This window comes from Punica granatum, chromosome 2 (genome assembly GCF_007655135.1).
Source record: "Punica granatum isolate Tunisia-2019 chromosome 2, ASM765513v2, whole genome shotgun sequence".
Classification (NCBI taxonomy): domain Eukaryota; kingdom Viridiplantae; phylum Streptophyta; class Magnoliopsida; order Myrtales; family Lythraceae; genus Punica; species Punica granatum.
Genome location: NC_045128.1, coordinates 8,281,001 through 8,297,926, shown reverse-complemented (window position 1 = coordinate 8,297,926; position 16,926 = coordinate 8,281,001). Strand labels below are relative to the sequence as shown.

Here is a 16,926-nt window from a genome sequence, read left to right as displayed (position 1 = left end):
AAGATTTGTAGATTAAGAAATCTCAGTCAGTCATAACGACAAGCTGTCCACGTTGAACTAGTCTTGAACATAAAACGTTTTTCATAAGGTGAATTCTTACGAATAGTTATATATAATCCAATATATGCCTTTTCATGACACTTGTGGAAGTGACATGCAAGCACTCAATTCGATCTATAGCCCCGTGAAATGTACGTACTTTGTAACAAGAAGGACAAAAAAACTTCTCGGTTCTAATTAATTGACTAGGAGTACTAAGTTAATTATCTTGAATGTATCATCTGAAATATACATGTTGATCCAACAAACGGAGGACTTCTCCAAAGCGAAGGTAAAGAGACCTTTGACTGGAAATTCCGGTGAAGAAGAAGCATCTACGAGCAGCTTTGAAGGAAAAGTTTAGTTTTCGGAATCGTACATCTCATGAATATACTTCTGCTCAAAATAGAAGAAGCCGTTGGTCACTACTACTACTACTACTATTATTAGTAAATTATAAAAAGAAGAATATTACGCAAAAATGATTAATTACAATAGTGGTACAAAACTTTAGGTGATGTAAAACTACGGTACAAAAAATTTATTTTGAGACAATTTGATACAAAACCTTCCAATTTGTTGCAATCAACTTTATTTTAAAATGTGGTAGCTGACTTATCAAATGCTATCTGACATGGCACAAGCAAATCGGAACAGTTTTTGAGTTATGAGAAGAGTAAGCTCTTGACTGGAAAATCCTATGAAGAAGCATCTACGAGCAACTTTGAAGGAAAAGAAGTTTCAGAATAATGGAGAGGCAGTTCGGTTTGGGGTTTAAAAGTTTAAACCCGAACCGAAACCCGAAATTAAAAGACAGAGAGAGAGAGAGAGAGAGAGAGAGAGAGAGACTCTATCACTCGCTCACTCCCAGAGGAAACAAGGGAGGAGGAGGCGACGAGAGGGAAGGAAAGAGGAGGCAGTTTTGGCGGCGGAGAAAGGGCCCCAATTGCCGGAGCTGCACCGTCGCGCTCGACAGTCGAGCATTTCCTGATGTCAAACCAAGAAAAACAGGGGACAAGGTGAGAGATTGCTGAGACCCAGAGAGCCAAATATGGAGAAAATGGAGTGAAGTTTCGATCTTTACGCGAAAATGAGGGAAAGAACAGGGAAAAATGCAAAAGTGAGGGAAAGAAATGTGATGCATGTATGTGTACTGACCGTGCTCTGGGAGAAGAGGTCGTCAAGTGTGGTTGTGGTTGTGGTTGTGGTTCCTCTCCAGGGCCGCCATCTCGATCAGGGGAAGATGACGGCGGGCAGTCCTCGACAGCTTGTCGGAATCGCGGGGCGGTTCTTGCCTGCCATCAGGATCTTTCGGCTTGTTGGCCTCGTTGTCGGCTTCATTGTTCACTTGGTTGAGCTTCCCCAAGAGGAACCTGTCGTCCCACACAAGGCCTGAGGAATGAGGAGCCTGCCTCCTGAAAGACACTGCAGATCTCTGCAGCCCCGCCATTGCTGCTATTCATGATATTCTTGTTTTTAGGTGAGGTGAGGAATTGCCGGCAGACACCTTTTTTTTTTTTTCTGATGATGAGATGAAGCTTCAGACTTTCTTTATAAATGCGTAAATTTATTTGCATGTTGACAGTGCTATGAAGTTTCTTTGATAGATTTTTGTCAATCTAGAAATCGATAAGTTTCTTTGATAAATTATTATATGAGTGTGCTGTAACTGATATATCATCGTATGATTATCCTAATTTACTGCGCGTAATTGTTATACCAACTAAGATATCCATATGTGCTGTAATGCTATGAATATTTACCTCATCAATCAGCGTTGTTCTCAACTTCTAATCCATCGAAGCGTCCCCCCACGCATCTCTTCTTCAGTTCATCAATATTTCTCATAGATCCGCAGCCCTCGATCTGTATAGATGCCAAGAACAATTTGTTGAGGCCAATGATTTCTCTTAGCTTCGAGCACTCCATTATAAAGATCCCCATTAGCCTTTTCGATTCCGACAGATTCCCAATCATTTCCAGGGAATTGCAGTACCGGATATGTAATTCCGCCAGGTATTCCAGTTCTCCTAGGCGGTGCATCTCGGTGAGCTCCTTCAAATAGCTTAGACGTAACTTCTTGAGATTTTCCAAGCGTGAGAAATCAAGCAATGGTGACTCAGCAAGGGATTCCCTGTTAGAAATATCCAGCTCGATCAAACTTCCTATCTGACAGGAGAACTTGACCAGCTCCTCCGCGCAACTCAATACAGCCATACTTGTCAGTCCCTGCAACCCTCGCAGACCTTCCAGCTGCTCAACTTTTACGAAGCAATCTTCGAAAACAATGCTCTGCAGCTTCTTCAAGTTGGAGAAATCTGGGAGTTGCGGGAGGCATTCCAAGCTCAAACCTCCCAACTCCAATTATTCTAGCCTTGCTAACTTCCCGATAGAACTAGGCAACTTTCTTATGTTGCGTCCATCCAGCAACAACTGCCTTAATTCAGACATCTCTCCCAGAGAATCTGGTAGAATCCTCAGTTTGGATGAACTCAGATCCAATGTTTCCAACGATTTCAAATCCCCAAGAGAGTCAGGAAGCTCCTCTATCTTCGTTGAACTTAACCACAACGACCGGAGTTTACTTAGTCGTCCAACAGAGTCAGGCAATGCACTTAAATTTGTGTCAGACAGCTGTAACTCAACTAATGATTCCAAATCCCCAAGAGAGTCAGGAAGCTCCTCTATCTTCGTTGAACTTAACTGCAACCACTGGAGTTCACTTAGTCGTCCAACAGAGTCAGGCAACGCACTTAAATTTGAGTTGGACAGCTCTAACTCAAGTAATGATTCCAAATCCCCAAGAGAGTCAGGAAGCTCCTCTATCCTCGTTGAATTTAACCGCAACTGCCGGAGTTTACTTAGTTGTCCAACAGAGTCAGGCAACGCACTTAAATTTGTGTTGGACAGCTGTAAATTAACCAATGATTTCAAATCCCCAAGAGAGTCAGGAAGCTCCTCTATGTTCGTTGAATTTAACCGCAACCACCGGAGTTTACTTAGTCGTCCAACAGAGTCAGGCAACCTACTTAAATTTGTGTCGGACAGATCTAACTCAACCAATGATTCCAAATCCCAAAGAGAGTCAGGAAGCTCCTCTATCTTCGTTGAACTTAACAGCAACCACTGGAGTTTACTTAGTCGTCCAACAGAGTCAGGCAACGCACTTAACTCTGTGTTGTCCAGATCTAATGCAACTAATGATTCCAAATCCCCAACAGAGTCAGGCAATGCACTCAAATCTGTACCAGACATGTCTAACTCAACTAGTGATTTCAAATCTCCGATTATGTTTGGAAGTGTCTTCATGCCACTACACTTGCGCATAGAGAGGCGCGTGAGATTCACCAATCCTCCAATAGAGTCGGGAATTCTCGTAATTTCCACCCCATGTAATTTCATGACAGATAGAGAGTGTAAATTACCAATTGATTCTGGTAAGTGGAAAGTAGCTCCATGATTCCCGTCCACCAAAATCTCTTCCAAATCTTCCAGCGAACCTATCTCTTCGGGCAACCCTCTGAGAGAAGGACAGCCCTGAAGATCAAGATGCTTCAGTCTTGTCAGCTTATTGATGGAGCCGTGTATTTCAGCTAAATTACGGCATCCTCTGAGAATCAGACTCTCTAAAGCGTCATTGTTGGACAAGTCAGGTGTACTTGTCAATTCCCAGCACCCAGTGAGGTCTAAGGCCTTCAAATTCTTTGCTTTCTGTTTCATAACGATAAACATCGCAACAAAGTTAAGGATCGTATTAAAAAGAATTACTTTAAAATACAAGTTTTCTCAGGTACTTGGATGTGTTACCTGAATCATGTTCCAACCAGCCCAGTTTTCAGTGATAGAACTTTCGGAAAGGTCAAGAACCACTAAATTCTCCAATGTTAAATTGATCGCAGCGAAATCGGAAGGACATCGTTGCCATGTGAACCACTTTAACTTTGGAAGGAGATTCTCAAAGTCACCTGTCAGCTTTGCACCCACCAATTTCAGTAATCTTAGATTTCGAAAACCTGAAAACTGCTCGTGTTTGAGAATACAGTCGCCATATAATTTCTCCGCAAAGAGCCCTTCAACATTTTCTTTTTCCTGAAAAAAAAAAAGAAGTAATTAGCAACTGTAGACTTTTGCTAGAAAATATTGTAAATCAATAAAAAGATCAAATGATTTGATTATTAAAACACTCATTACATATGTTACCTGCTTTATCTTAAATAGCTCCTTTGCTTCTTTGCTTGACCATATCCTGCTACGCTTGGCAGGATCACCAAAGCATTCCTCACGAACAAGCTCCCTTCCAAGATCTTTGATAAGGTCATGCATTTGAAATTCATTGTCCTCCGTAATTTTCACCAAAGACATGGAAACAAGGACCTCAATTCCATAATCAGGGTCAAAGTCACAGGCTTCCCACATTAGAATTGCATTTGATCTCTCCTTGTTGATGAAAAAGCAGGCTATGTCAAGAAATATCTGTTTTTGGTGAAACTCCAATGCATCAAAACTTATCTTCAGCTTTTCTTGAACATCTCGATTGGGCACTTTCTTTAGCCGCTCAATTGTCACTTTCCATCTCTTCTTGTCACATTGACAAAGCAGGGAACCTACGACTTCAATGGCCAAAGGAAGTCCTCCAGTAAGAGATAGAACTTCCTCTGAAAGACTTCGGAAGTCACTTGGAGGAGAGTCTTCTCCAAAGGCATGTCTACTGAAAAGTAGGAGAGCTTGGTCACGATCCATCTCCCCCATAGCATGAGTACAAGCTTCTCTGGTGAAAATACTTCTGTCCCTAGTCGTTATGATTATCCTGCTTCCAGAGCCAAACCAACCCAACAGCCCGACTATCATCTCTATTTGTTTTCTTTGATTAACATCATCAAGGACGATGAGAGCCCTCCTCCTACGAAAATTTTCTCGGAGCATTGTGATTGTGTCGATCTTTTGAAAGATTTTCAACTTTGGATCGAGATCTTCCACTAAGTGCTTTTGCAAGTATTCAAGACCATCACGCCTTAAAGATTCTTGGATGTTCTCAAGGAAGCTGCAACAGTCGAATCTAGGTGAGAGTTGGTTGAAGATGACCTTGGCAAGAGTCGTCTTACCAATGCCACCCATTCCATGGATGCCAATGATTCGTACATCACTTGAGTCGATGTCCAACAGTTCCATTACAGCCTCTTCATGATAATTTCTTTTAACTAGGTTGTCGGTCAAATATTTTATTTTTACCTTCAACTTGATCAGAAGTGCTCCGACAAATAACATGCTGAATTCCGCAAATCTGCAGTTGATGCATGGCGATACTTAGAGAAAGAAAGCATCATATATATAGACTAGTTATTTGCTCGTGCTTTGCACGGGTTGGTTCAATTATGTTTGTTTATAGAAACAAATATTGGATATGAATTTATATTTTTGTTCTTTTATATGAATAAATGCATCCAACAATTATACTCTTGTATTTGACCTTCCGAATAAGTTTCTAGCCATAAAAATTTAGAACTAAATTATATCAATATCCATGGTTCACACCAAAAAAATTATATCAATATCACACACGTACTACAAATTAGAAAAGGAAAACTGGTATAGATAGCTATAAATCAAGATAGTTTGTTGTTGTAATAATATAAATGTGCATTTATCTTATAAAACAAAATTAATTTATAAGAGAAGGCAATTAAATTTTTTCTTTTAAAAATAAGCATATAATCAATCTATTACATATATAAAAGTTTGAGGTTCATTTATGTGTTTCACCACTTTTTAAATTTTCCATTTTACCCTTCTGTATATATAGACACCTCTCTTAATTCCTCTTTCGTCCATTCAGGGTATATAGACATCTTCCTTAACTCCATTCGCCCATTCAATATATTAAAACAGTTTCTATTGACACTTTTTATTTTTGATATGACATGACTTTTTGTATTAGTACCTCTTCAAAAAAATTGTTTTACATAAATTCGACAATTTATATTTATTTACACCTATAATAAAAATGTGTAAATATTTTCACACACCGCTTCCAATAGACCCTTTCATTCTTTTACTTCCGGGCTCTTTATTCCCGCCATCTCCAAACGAATTTATATAAGTTCCCATCAAATTCATCCACAAAGAAAGAAAGTTCCCAGCAATAGTCATCAAGCCCAAGCACTCTCTCCCCTTTGCCTCATTCCAAATCGGAAACTGCCGCCGAATCCACACCTTCCTTCCCCCCTCCCTCCTTCCTAGTCTCCTCTCTTCTGTGGATTCTCCCATACGAGCGCCTATTTCACATCCTCTCTTGCTAATTATTAAATATTTTTAAAGTAGACTCCCGTTAACGAGCTGACGGAAAGACCAACCGTAAGCTCTTGCAGAACGAATGGATAACTCTCGTTAACGGGAATCTATTTTATATATATATAATAGATTATTTAAAAAAAACAATTATTTTATGTAATTAAGGAGTTTCGATCGACACTAGGCAACACATGGTAGCTGGCACTTGGAGAAACACGTGGATGAAACGTGAAAATATGGACACATAGACGACACATGAGCGACACATGGCGAAGTCTAGTGAACCTAAAATAACACGTGTCGTGAACATGGTTAACTTCTCCAAGCCATATCCTTTCCTCCCATCCACTGTCCTCCGCTCCCCTCTCCTCTCCTCTCCTTTCCCTCCCCTAAAACCTTGTTTCAATGTAATGGAATTGATCTTTAATGAAATAAGTATGTAATATAAATTAATAAGCAATAGAATTATAATTACGTAGGAACTTATTTATTTGACTAGATGTAATAGTGAATGTGCGAACTACCATTTTTTAAGTTGGTTTGATAAAATCGATAGAGATAAAAGTAAGAAATTATCCCTCCTATATAAAGATGGAAATGGCCCCATAAACAAATATTAAAATTTATTTATTAAATTCACCCAAAAAATTATTTATTAAAAAATAAAATTTAAAGCAATATTTATTAAAAACATAAAATTTTAAACTAAAAGAAAATTTAAATTAAAAACGAAAGCAAAACGATGACAGTCTTCTACCCTGATTCGCTGGATCTTTGCTAGGGTTTCCCAGCCAAGCCCGGGGTTGGTCGAACCAAGCTCGGGAGCTCAGGATGGCTTCTCTAGCTGCTCTGGGGGCTCGAACCTTCTGTGAGCCTCTCGAGCCGGATCTGGTTTAGCGAGGCCAAATCTAGCCTCAACAAGGCTAGATCTGGTTTGCCGGCACGAGGGCAACCGGGAGAGTGTCTCCTTACATAGCCTCAAAGAAGCACAAACTGAAACTATTCAAAGATAATGAAGAAGTGACTTACCCTGTGGCCTTAACTTCCCGCCCTTTGATTCTAGCGACCACTTTGAGAGCCTCCTCCCACTTCTTCACTTGCTCTTTTCCATGCTTCTTCTCGTGCTTCCGCAGTTCCTTCTTGAATAATTCCGTGCCCAGCTTAACATCTTCTGGTGTGGCCGTGTAGAAAATAGGCATGATCTTTTTCTTGAACTTGACCATTCTTTCAACTTCTCGGAGGCACCACGCACTGGCAGCAAAGGTACTGGAGAAGATTGGTACGCATATCTTGGAGTTCTCGATAGCCGGTAGAATCTTGCGGATCTCATCACCGGTGTCAAGCTCATCGTCGTCTCTAAAAACACGGATCCCGGCAGTTCTCATGTCGTTGTAGAGGACATCGGCGAGGCCCTGCCGAGAATCTGGTCCTCTGAAACTTAGGAAAACTTCGTAGTCAGAGACTGATGCTTCTGAATCATCCTCTTTTTCAGCAGCCTCCTCCTTCTGTTGGCCCATTGCAGTCTCTATTTTCTTCGTGCTGCGGAACCACGCCCAGACAGTGAAACCACAACACGAACATAAGCCAAACAACAGACACACACAGAAGAAAAGAAATCCCAACATCTCTCTCTGCATAAGTTTTGCTCAATTGGCAGAAAAATTCAGCAATGGATCGTAAAACAAACAGAAGAATGGGAAGGACACTGATGAGTTGCCCCAAATTCTCTTTTTCTGGGCCCCAGTGTTTTCACTTTCCCATCGGGTAGCACATGCTTCCTGATGGCTTTCTTTTTTTTTTTTAAATTTTTCATTCGTTCTCTTTTTCATGTCTTTATACAGATCACTACATGATGAGATGCGTAAGATCAACGCATTCATAATCGATTATTTATTTATTATATTTTATTTAATAAATCATTCGTGCACAAGACATTTAGGGAAATAGATATTTACATTAATTACATGGATTTAATCAAAATTTAAAAATCAAATTTTTTAAAAAAAGTACTGAATACAAAAGAAAAGAAATTAGATTTAAATGCTTTGGTTGTTGGTCTATTAATCCATGCAATTCTTTTATTGTTTATTTGGTCATCTAATGAGTGCAATTGCCTATGAATTTCCATTATATTCCCTTTGACCGGCTCTATGGGGAAGCGCTTTGACCAAATTGTTCTCTGGGACGAAGCTAAGAATGTTGGACGCGCTTCCCCTTGGAGTCGGCACGGGTAAAACATTAATGAGGGTCGACGTGATGAGCTAACGCCTTTTTTTTTTTTTGCCAAGTAAATAGATTCTAACGTTGCAATTTATTTTGCATAGATATGTGACCAAGTTTGTAAAGATCGACTCTCATTCTATTTATACTTGTGACCACATTTCCCTATCATGTATATAGTTGGGGGGCAATATTCCAGCTTTGAAATGGTGGCAAATTATGAATGAGTGTTTACGCCCAATATTCCGTAGTTTTATTTGTTTCTTAAATCTATCATATGTTTTAAAATTTGTCAAAAAAGACCTATCATTTACATTTTATTTTAAATTTATCATGCTGTCAATTTATGCGTCAATAAAACGTACGTGTACCACAAACTTATATCATGATTTTAATTTTTTTCTCGAATATATCACATCGTTTTAATTTTTTTCTCAAATCTATCATCGGCGAAGGGCCACACTAACAAAGATGGGCCCCACTTACGTTCCATGTCAACAGTACTGTTAGATGTTGACGGAGAAATTAATCTAAGATAGATTTAAAACCAAATGTAAACCATAAGTTTTATAGGTAATTTTTAAACCATGTAATAGATTTAAGAAACAGATGAAATCATGAAATATATGGAGTAAAAACCCCAATAGTAAATAAGAGTCTTATTTCCTTAAAAAATAAAAACAATAGTTCTTTTTTTTTGTATGAATCATGGTATTCGAAAACCCAATTGAGTCCCAACTAATCCATTTTTTTATTTGTTATCATATAAATTTACAAAATTTCACTTCAATATTCACACCTACCAAAACATCAATTCCTCCGTACAAATGATAATGGTACTAACTTGCCAAATGAAATTTGAGTTGGCATTTTTTTATTTCCATAAAATCAAAGTTTTTCCCAAATCTAACTTTTAAAAAAAATTTCATAACATCACAAACTTTTTGTTCTTTTAATTATTTTAAAATTATTGATCCTTATTTATGTTGTGATTTTTTTTAATTTATAGCACTAAATATATGAAAAATCCAATTTAAATTGCTTTTAATTTCACGTAAGACTAATTAATAAATACATTTAGAAGCAAGTTTAACTATAAATTATTATTATTATTATTATTATGAAATTATAAAAAGAATATTATCACTCACATAGGGTTAATTATAATAGTGGTATAAAACTTTATTTCGTAATTTGTTGTAATAAACTATACTCTGTTAACTCTCTGTTGACACTTTTTAGTATTTTCTGACGTAGCAGCTGACTTATCAAGTACTATATGACGTACCATTTATTAGAAGCAGGTTCAACTATAAACTATATTCAGGTTAGATGTATTGTTTATTAGCTTTTCGTTTCCTCTTTTAAATCCATATATAGATCACTGGAAAAATATTATTTTTTTTGTCCTGTAAATTTAGTCTTCGATAAATTTTGATCATCTAAATTTTAAAGTGTCGAATTAATCCTATAAGTTTGCTTTATAAGGCAATTTTGGTCCATTTTGTGACTTCTATGACAAAAAATGTCTCTCTTTTTCAAAACTTATTGGACCACATTTTAATTGAAAGCCAATTTATAACTATAAAAATATCTTTTTCAAAACTTATAGGATGAAAATTATTTTACGGAGCAAACGTATAGGATTGATTCGGTAGTTTTAGATCTTATACGATCAAAATTGACTTAATGTCAAATTTATAGGACAAAAAATCACTCTTGTTAAAAAAATATAATAATAAAAATAAAATAAAATATCACTCTTCCGGAATTAAATCTGCACCTCTTCAATTTCTTTCTTTTTTTTTTTCCAATGGCAATTTCATGCTATTCCACGAGCCTGTGGACCTCACGGAGGTGTTGTTTACTCTTGGTTTGGTTTGGTGTTTGTATGGGCAGTATGACAGCCACGCTTCCACTCATTTTCCATCACTCTACACTTCACTTTTGCTGCCTCATCTCCATCCATCTAACCCCTTCCCTTCTGCCTCTTCCATAATACACAGACCCATATCAGAATTCAGAAGAAGCCATCACACTCTGACCCGGGTCCATGGCGGCCGTGCAGTGTCTGTACCCGGCCCCGAGCCCGACCGGGAACAATGCTGGTGGCCTCCATCGGACAAGACTAGCATCTCCTTCGCCCTCAAGTCTTCCTCCTCCTCCTCCTCCTCCTCTTCACTTCACCAGCTCCTGCTCCGGGTGACCCGTACCAATACCACCACCGCCACCACAAGCCCGAGGTTCTCCATGCGTGTTGCCTCCAAGCAAGCCTACATTGCCGGGATTGCGGGTAAGCCATGTGACGAATGCGATCACTCTGTATCGCTCCCGACGACGTTAATATTGTTTATCCTGATTGGTTTTTATTATTTCTGCGTATATACTATATAGGTACATCTACAACGAGCGAACTCCGTTCGAGAAGCTGCCCGATAATTACTTCTGTCCAGGTAACCATCACTGATTGTTCCCCTCGTTAAAAATGCTAGAATTCAATTCAGCGTGTTGAGTTGAATTCAATTCCTTTGTTCAAAGTACGGAATAATGTTGGAATTGAATTTAGAACAAAGTGGTGAATTTGAAATGAGCCGAAAATAAGCTAAAACCGAATTGAGCTCTGTTTTCGTAAGAGGATGCCTTGTCGCGATATGAGGTTGATGATATATTGGCTAGCAAGCAGAGCATTTTCCTGGTTGTTGAGACTAAAATAATATGAGAGCCTATGACTAAAATCACATGTGATGTGGACATTTGATATGTTCTGCAGTGTGTGGTGCCCCGAAGCGAAGGTTCAAGCCGTATCTGCCCGCCGTGACCAAGAACGCGAACGATACCGACATGCGCAAGGCAAGTAAGGGGTCAGATCAAGAGGGACGAAGCTATCAGATAATCCAATGCTTACTCTGCTCACTCTTATGTGCCACAATGTTGGCAAAGTATTGAGTTCAATGGGTACATGTACCCCGTTATCCCCACATATTACATATTTCTATCGGCGTATTAATCTGTGACACCGATAATCAAGCAATACATGTTCCTCTGAACTCGATCGATGATGATGATGATGCAGATGAGCATTGCCGATCCCGATTGTGGTGGGAGTGGTTGCACTTGCTGGCTTGTATTTCTACCTGAACAGCACCTTCTAATCCACCTTAGGGAAGCGAAGATCAATTCCTACTTTCTACATTGATTTTATTTATTTACTTAAGCCCTCAAATTTTGTAAATTTCACCTTCCTACAGCTAGGAATTTGTATCTGCAGGAGCACTTTCCTAACTTCTCTGTTATCTATTAATCCTCAATCCATATGGAGTACACAGTTGAGATCGAGTTATAGATAGAGCAGGTTATTTCGCTGGGAAGCCAGGCCAAGCCGAGTGCCCTTGCGGATAATATAGCCATCAAGACAGCAATACTGCTAGCTATCAATGGCAGAAAGAGGTTCAATCTGACGCTAGCTAGCTAACTCATAGAGAATTGAATTACTTTTCAACAGTATAATATGTATCATCTACCTGCTTTCACAGTTTTCAAGTGGAGCCCATTTTAGTCGAAGCTTGTTCAAGAGATTGAGTTCCCTTGGAAAATTGAAGCATCCACTCAATGTGCAGTACAGAATGCACCTTTCAATAAGTTGCTTTCCAAATCAGATATTTGACAGCGGCCAGATCCATGATGGCTTGAATGTAAAACATGAGAGTTACACCAAGCAATATCTATCGGACCAGATTTCCGGTTCATATTCTTTCATAAATGTTTCTGAGGGAGGGAAAGAGCGCAAAAAGAACAGACCAAGCCTGAGAAACCTTGTACAGGCTGCTGCAGCTTTACGGATTTTGGACAATCTCTATGAAGGTATTTCGACCCTGAGGGTGGGAAACTCTTTTCGTCAGTTATTCGAGAAAATTGGCATAATTTTTTTGGTTAGGTTTGTTAATATATATATTCATAATGTTTCAATGTCTTTTTTTGGAAGGTTATGTTCCCTGAATGGTTAGCATTAGATGGCGCTTGAAAGCATACTCGGTTACTTATTATGAATAATACTTTTACATGCTTTCATGTGAAATTAATTATCCCGTCTCTATTTGATTTTGTGCAGCATGGAGCTTGTCATCAAAGGAAAAGCTAAGCGTCGGGATAAGACCACCTTATGCAGGTCAGAATGGAGAGATGAGTAAAAAGGCTCAGAAAGAAATATGAAAATTCCAATGGCTTTATGGTGACAATAAACACAGGGGATGGCTTCCAAGGCAGAGAGCATGGCATATTCATTTTATCAGCATTAAGGTCGAGCAGTCGGGGATCTATCGAGTTCTTGGCTAACCTAAATTGAACGAATGTTGCTCTCACCCGAGCATGGTGCTTTTCTTCAGCTTCAGTTGCTTCTGCTTTATTTGGTTTTGGATAAGCCGTTTTCTGTCTCCTTGCAAAACAGAGAAAGTTATGAGAAGAATTTACCGAAACGTTTTCCTGGGAAGATGTCATGTTTGCTGTGACATGAACATGAACATGTGTTTTGCTTGATTTTCTGACGTTTGTTAATACTTTAGGCCATGGTTTCTTGTCTGAAGGGGAAAGAAAAGACGAATACGATGCAGTTATTGAAAAAGGGATCCTCCAAGGCTTACATATTCATTTTCATCATTCATGTTGTCTTTTCACAGGGATCTCCGGGTTCCAATTTCTTGGCAGATGCCGTCCGACGTTCCCTGCTGCAGAGATTCTTTAAGCGTGAATAACAAAAGGCACTTTCAATTTTGAACTGGACATAGAGCATTCGAAGGTGGAGGAGAGCTTGCTATCGATGAAATTCTGCTCGCTGTCATTAGGAACTGATCAAGGCGGCAAGGAAGTGCAGCTCTCATTTGAACTTACCAAGGAACAACGCGAGATAATCGAGTTCCCAAAGGGCACCTTCATACAAGGAAGGCGGGAAGACAGTTACTGACAATGAAGTTGCTTCAGAGGGAGCAACTTTCACCAAATGGCTACAAGTGATTCTGCTGTTACAAGAGCTGTGAAATTTTTTTCTCTAAACAAGTCTCATCTCTGGAACAATGATTCAAAGTGATTCTGCTATTAGCCTTCGTAACTTTGCTTTACAAAATTGTCTCAATCAAAGCCCCTTCTGCCTGGTCTCTAGTTTCCCCACAATTAACAGAGTGCCTCTTATCTCTGGAGCAGTAATGCAAGACAATATTATGGTAGCCCATGAGGTGTTCCATTACTCGAGAGGTAAAACAAAAAAGAAGTAATAAAAGATAAAACTATAAAATTGGGCTTCGACGCTCTGTAATTCATCAGAAAAAATAAAACTCTTTGTTTACGAAAGAAAAACAATTAAAAAAAAAAGAACCCAAATGCGATTTAGAAAGAGCATGAGTAAGTTCTCAATAAAGAAACCAAAAGGAGATTAAAGCGAACTAATGCTCGAGTTATGAGCATCGATTAACTATGATTTGAACGCACAATATGGTGTGAAAAATTACTAGATAGTTTACGATTAGTTTGATCTTGACATATTTATCTTACATTTTGCGGAATGTTATCTCGATCTCTACACGACGGATCAACCATCTCCTCGAGCTTTAGTTGAGCTTCAGTTATATGCAAGCTTAGCCTAGAAATTAGCCGAGCCAAACGGCTCTCCCCGGAGAGAGTACAGAGGGAAGGAGACAGACAAAAGGCGGTCGGGATTTGTCGGGTTGCAAATCAGACAAAACTGGTTTGGAACTTTGGATCGGAATTTTATAAAAATCCAGCGGGAGAGCGTGACGTGGCAGGTCACCGTTTGGAGTGTAGCCCTTGGGGATGGGATGATTTTCGTAGGGTCCATGACTCCGTTACGCTGTCGTTTCTGTCGGCTGCATCGAATGCCACTGGGGGTCGGGAGAAGTGGCCAATCGCTTGTATTATTTGAGCACAATTGTAGCATTACTCATGGATTATTAATTTGTTTTAACCCAAGATTTCGATTTGGAGCATTTGATATGTATATAAATATATAAGTTGCAGGGGCTTTTGTCTCGACTTTGAAGCCCCGTGGCCCTTCGGATTACGACTATAGTCATCCGAACTTACACATTCTTGCCTTATATTCCCCGGAATTTATTTCTTTCTGGAATGGAATTGAAAGGTTTTGTCAATTAGCTAGAGGGTTGTTTTCGGCCTCAACTATGCTTTCATTCAGGGATCATCTTGCAGTTGCAGTATCCCGTGTATCATCGGACAAATGCACTAGCCAAATCCGAATGGTCTGCCGAGCCTTCTTAGGTGTTCCTCGGAGAGTCAGTATCAAACAGTGTGTAGAAGACGGTGACTGACTGCATGCATTTCTTCTGGCGCCGATTGAAATTAATTTAATGATCAAGCCCAAGCCATCCATATAACACTTCTTTATGCACTTTTTTCCTCTTCGACCATAGCCAGTAAATGTGAGGATTAGAGTGTTTTGGAGTGTTTTGATGTGGATAAAGCCTACGAGAGAGTGTTTTGCTCGGTATCACTCTTCTAACAATGAGGTTCAATTTCTTAAGGGGAATTCAGTTTCTAAAGATGTGATCTCATCGCACAAAACAAACACCTGAATACGCGAATTTCTTGAAGCAAAAAACAATTTCTCAATAGTAATAAAGAATCATAGATATCCATCAGCTAGAAAGTCAGGTGATCTCCACGTATAATTGCTTTCAACAAGCACAAAGGGAATTTTCTCAAAATTCAACCATATCTCCATAACCAAAGCTGCGTATAACACAGACTTGCAAATATTGCTGCAAGATGAAAAGGCATATACCGGCGAAATTAAGCATTGACTTACGATGATTCTGACAAAACGTGTTCAATATCGAGTATGATCACCAAACTGTGGGAGTTGCGGTTTTCCTCCAAACTTGAAGAGATAAGTAAACTAAACGCCAAGAAACTGCAGCTATAACAATAACACGATGAAATTGACACAAAAGCAACTTAAAGGAACCTTTTGAATCAATCAGACAACAGAGTGATCTTACCGACAGCTAAATATCCAAATAAGCTAACCTTGTTTAACAAGTGAAAAAAGCTGGAAAAATTGCAGGATTCGATAAAAGAAAATCCATGAACATTCCCAGCTTATGGAGGTAAAAGAAAAAAAGATTGCAGAATGCATCTAGTTCCCTACGTAATTAAAAAAAATATAACAAACAATAACACTGAAAATTGATTTTTTTTAAAAAGATTGAAAGATCTACCATTGTTTCTCCAACCTTCTTGCATCTATTAATCATATGTATCCTAAATCCATCAAATGGACTAAACCGATAGAAAATCTGCTTGGTTGATATCAAGAATTACTAAGATGTTATGAAGGAGTACTAGTAGAGATGAAGATTACCTGGTTTAGCGGAACCTGTGTCCCACTACCATGTCTCCTGCGCCATGCCAAATAGATGGAGAAGAAAACTTTTTATCCGATTGAAGCAGGGCCACTTCAATCATTTGAATAACAGACAAATTATTAGTAGCAATTGAACTGTAAGAGCAATCAGCAAATAATAACAACACAACATACCTGACCCTCTCTCCCCTGTGCCAGCGGCTCCTGTGGTGGAGAAATTTCGACTTAGGCTTGCTCCGCTTGCGATTGATCGAATCCGTACAAGAGGGATTTCGCATCAGCATCAAGAGCAGCAATCTTCTTATAGGCAGCGTGCAGGGAAACGCGGCTCCCACAGAGAGCACTACAATCCACAATATGATCATTTCAGCGACTTGCTGGCAGTGGAACGCCGGATTCTGAGTGAGGACGATGCTTCCACCCACGTTGAATGAGACGGCAAGGTTCATCAGTCCGGAAAACTTCGCAACAACCCTATGTCCGGTGCTCCCCATCTGCAACTGCAAGATTTCGAAGCTCTCTCGATATTCCTCGCGATCAGACTTCGGACTTGCCATGGCAAGGAATATCGAGGGAGAGATTTGAAATCTCGTGGTTGCATATGGGGAGCACTGGGCACAGGCTGATAAGGTTGTGGCGAAGTTCGTCGGACTGATGAACCTCGCCATCGCATTCAACGTGGTGGAACCATGTCCTCGCTCAGAATCCAGCGAACCCTAGCAATGATTGATGAAAAGGAAGAAGCCAAGACTGACACAGTTCTGAGAGCGGGAGAAACGGAGAGAAAATGACAGGCGCAGCGGTAGAGAAAGGGAAATAAAAGTAATTTGATTTCTTTTTATATAATTCAAAATCTGATCATCAAATATTTATTAAAAAAACAAAAATCTGATCATCAAATAATTAAGAGAAAAAAAATTTAGAAAGGGAAATGATAGTGACTGATCCGTCAGTCAAAGACAAACTAAAATACTCTGAAGTAGAATAGTATC

The 16,926-nt window shown here is 39.2% G+C and overlaps 3 protein-coding genes and 1 pseudogene across 13 annotated transcripts; 2 read left to right on the top strand and 2 right to left on the bottom strand.

Annotated features, from left to right (window-relative positions):
* Positions 1 to 603: 603 nt before the first annotated feature.
* LOC116195945 (TMV resistance protein N-like) lies at positions 604 to 8,119 on the bottom strand. 6 transcript variants are annotated; one of them, XM_031525389.1, is made up of 7 exons: positions 7,357 to 7,495; positions 7,085 to 7,256; positions 4,240 to 5,320; positions 3,847 to 4,128; positions 1,803 to 3,750; positions 1,198 to 1,560; positions 604 to 1,026 (listed from the first exon to the last, which is right to left on the bottom strand). In XM_031525389.1, the coding sequence occupies exons 3-5, from the start codon at positions 5,302 to 5,304 to the stop codon at positions 2,404 to 2,406; spliced, it is 2,694 nt and encodes an 897-aa protein (XP_031381249.1). In that variant the 5' UTR covers positions 5,305 to 5,320; positions 7,085 to 7,256; positions 7,357 to 7,495; the 3' UTR covers positions 604 to 1,026; positions 1,198 to 1,560; positions 1,803 to 2,403. The 6 variants fall into 6 exon arrangements, with proteins under 6 accessions (XP_031381249.1, XP_031381244.1, XP_031381246.1 ...); XM_031525384.1 differs by lacking the exon at positions 7,085 to 7,256 and having other exon boundaries at positions 7,357 to 8,119; XM_031525386.1 differs by lacking the exon at positions 7,085 to 7,256 and having other exon boundaries at positions 1,198 to 1,546; positions 7,357 to 8,119.
* Positions 8,120 to 10,341: 2,222 nt separating this feature from the next.
* Positions 10,342 to 11,959, top strand: LOC116198214 (annotated as a pseudogene).
* On the top strand, positions 11,665 to 13,694 carry LOC116198215. The gene is made up of 4 exons (XM_031528577.1): positions 11,665 to 11,994; positions 12,081 to 12,408; positions 12,656 to 12,712; positions 13,221 to 13,694. Exons 2-4 carry the CDS (start codon positions 12,171 to 12,173, stop codon positions 13,283 to 13,285), a joined length of 360 nt encoding a protein of 119 aa, XP_031384437.1. The 5' UTR covers positions 11,665 to 11,994; positions 12,081 to 12,170; the 3' UTR covers positions 13,286 to 13,694.
* Positions 13,695 to 15,172: 1,478 nt separating this feature from the next.
* Positions 15,173 to 16,686, bottom strand: LOC116194712. Of its 6 annotated transcripts, none has more exons than XR_004154506.1 (3): positions 16,109 to 16,686; positions 15,932 to 16,025; positions 15,173 to 15,487 (listed from the first exon to the last, which is right to left on the bottom strand). XR_004154506.1 is itself a non-coding variant. In XM_031523597.1 (3 exons), exons 1-3 carry the CDS (start codon positions 16,600 to 16,602, stop codon positions 15,467 to 15,469), a joined length of 552 nt encoding a protein of 183 aa, XP_031379457.1. In that variant the 5' UTR covers positions 16,603 to 16,686; the 3' UTR covers positions 15,173 to 15,466. The 6 variants fall into 6 exon arrangements, 3 of the variants coding, with proteins under 3 accessions (XP_031379457.1, XP_031379458.1, XP_031379456.1); XR_004154505.1 differs by having other exon boundaries at positions 15,173 to 15,481; XR_004154507.1 differs by having other exon boundaries at positions 15,173 to 15,329.
* Between the last annotated feature and the right edge of the window lie 240 nt (positions 16,687 to 16,926).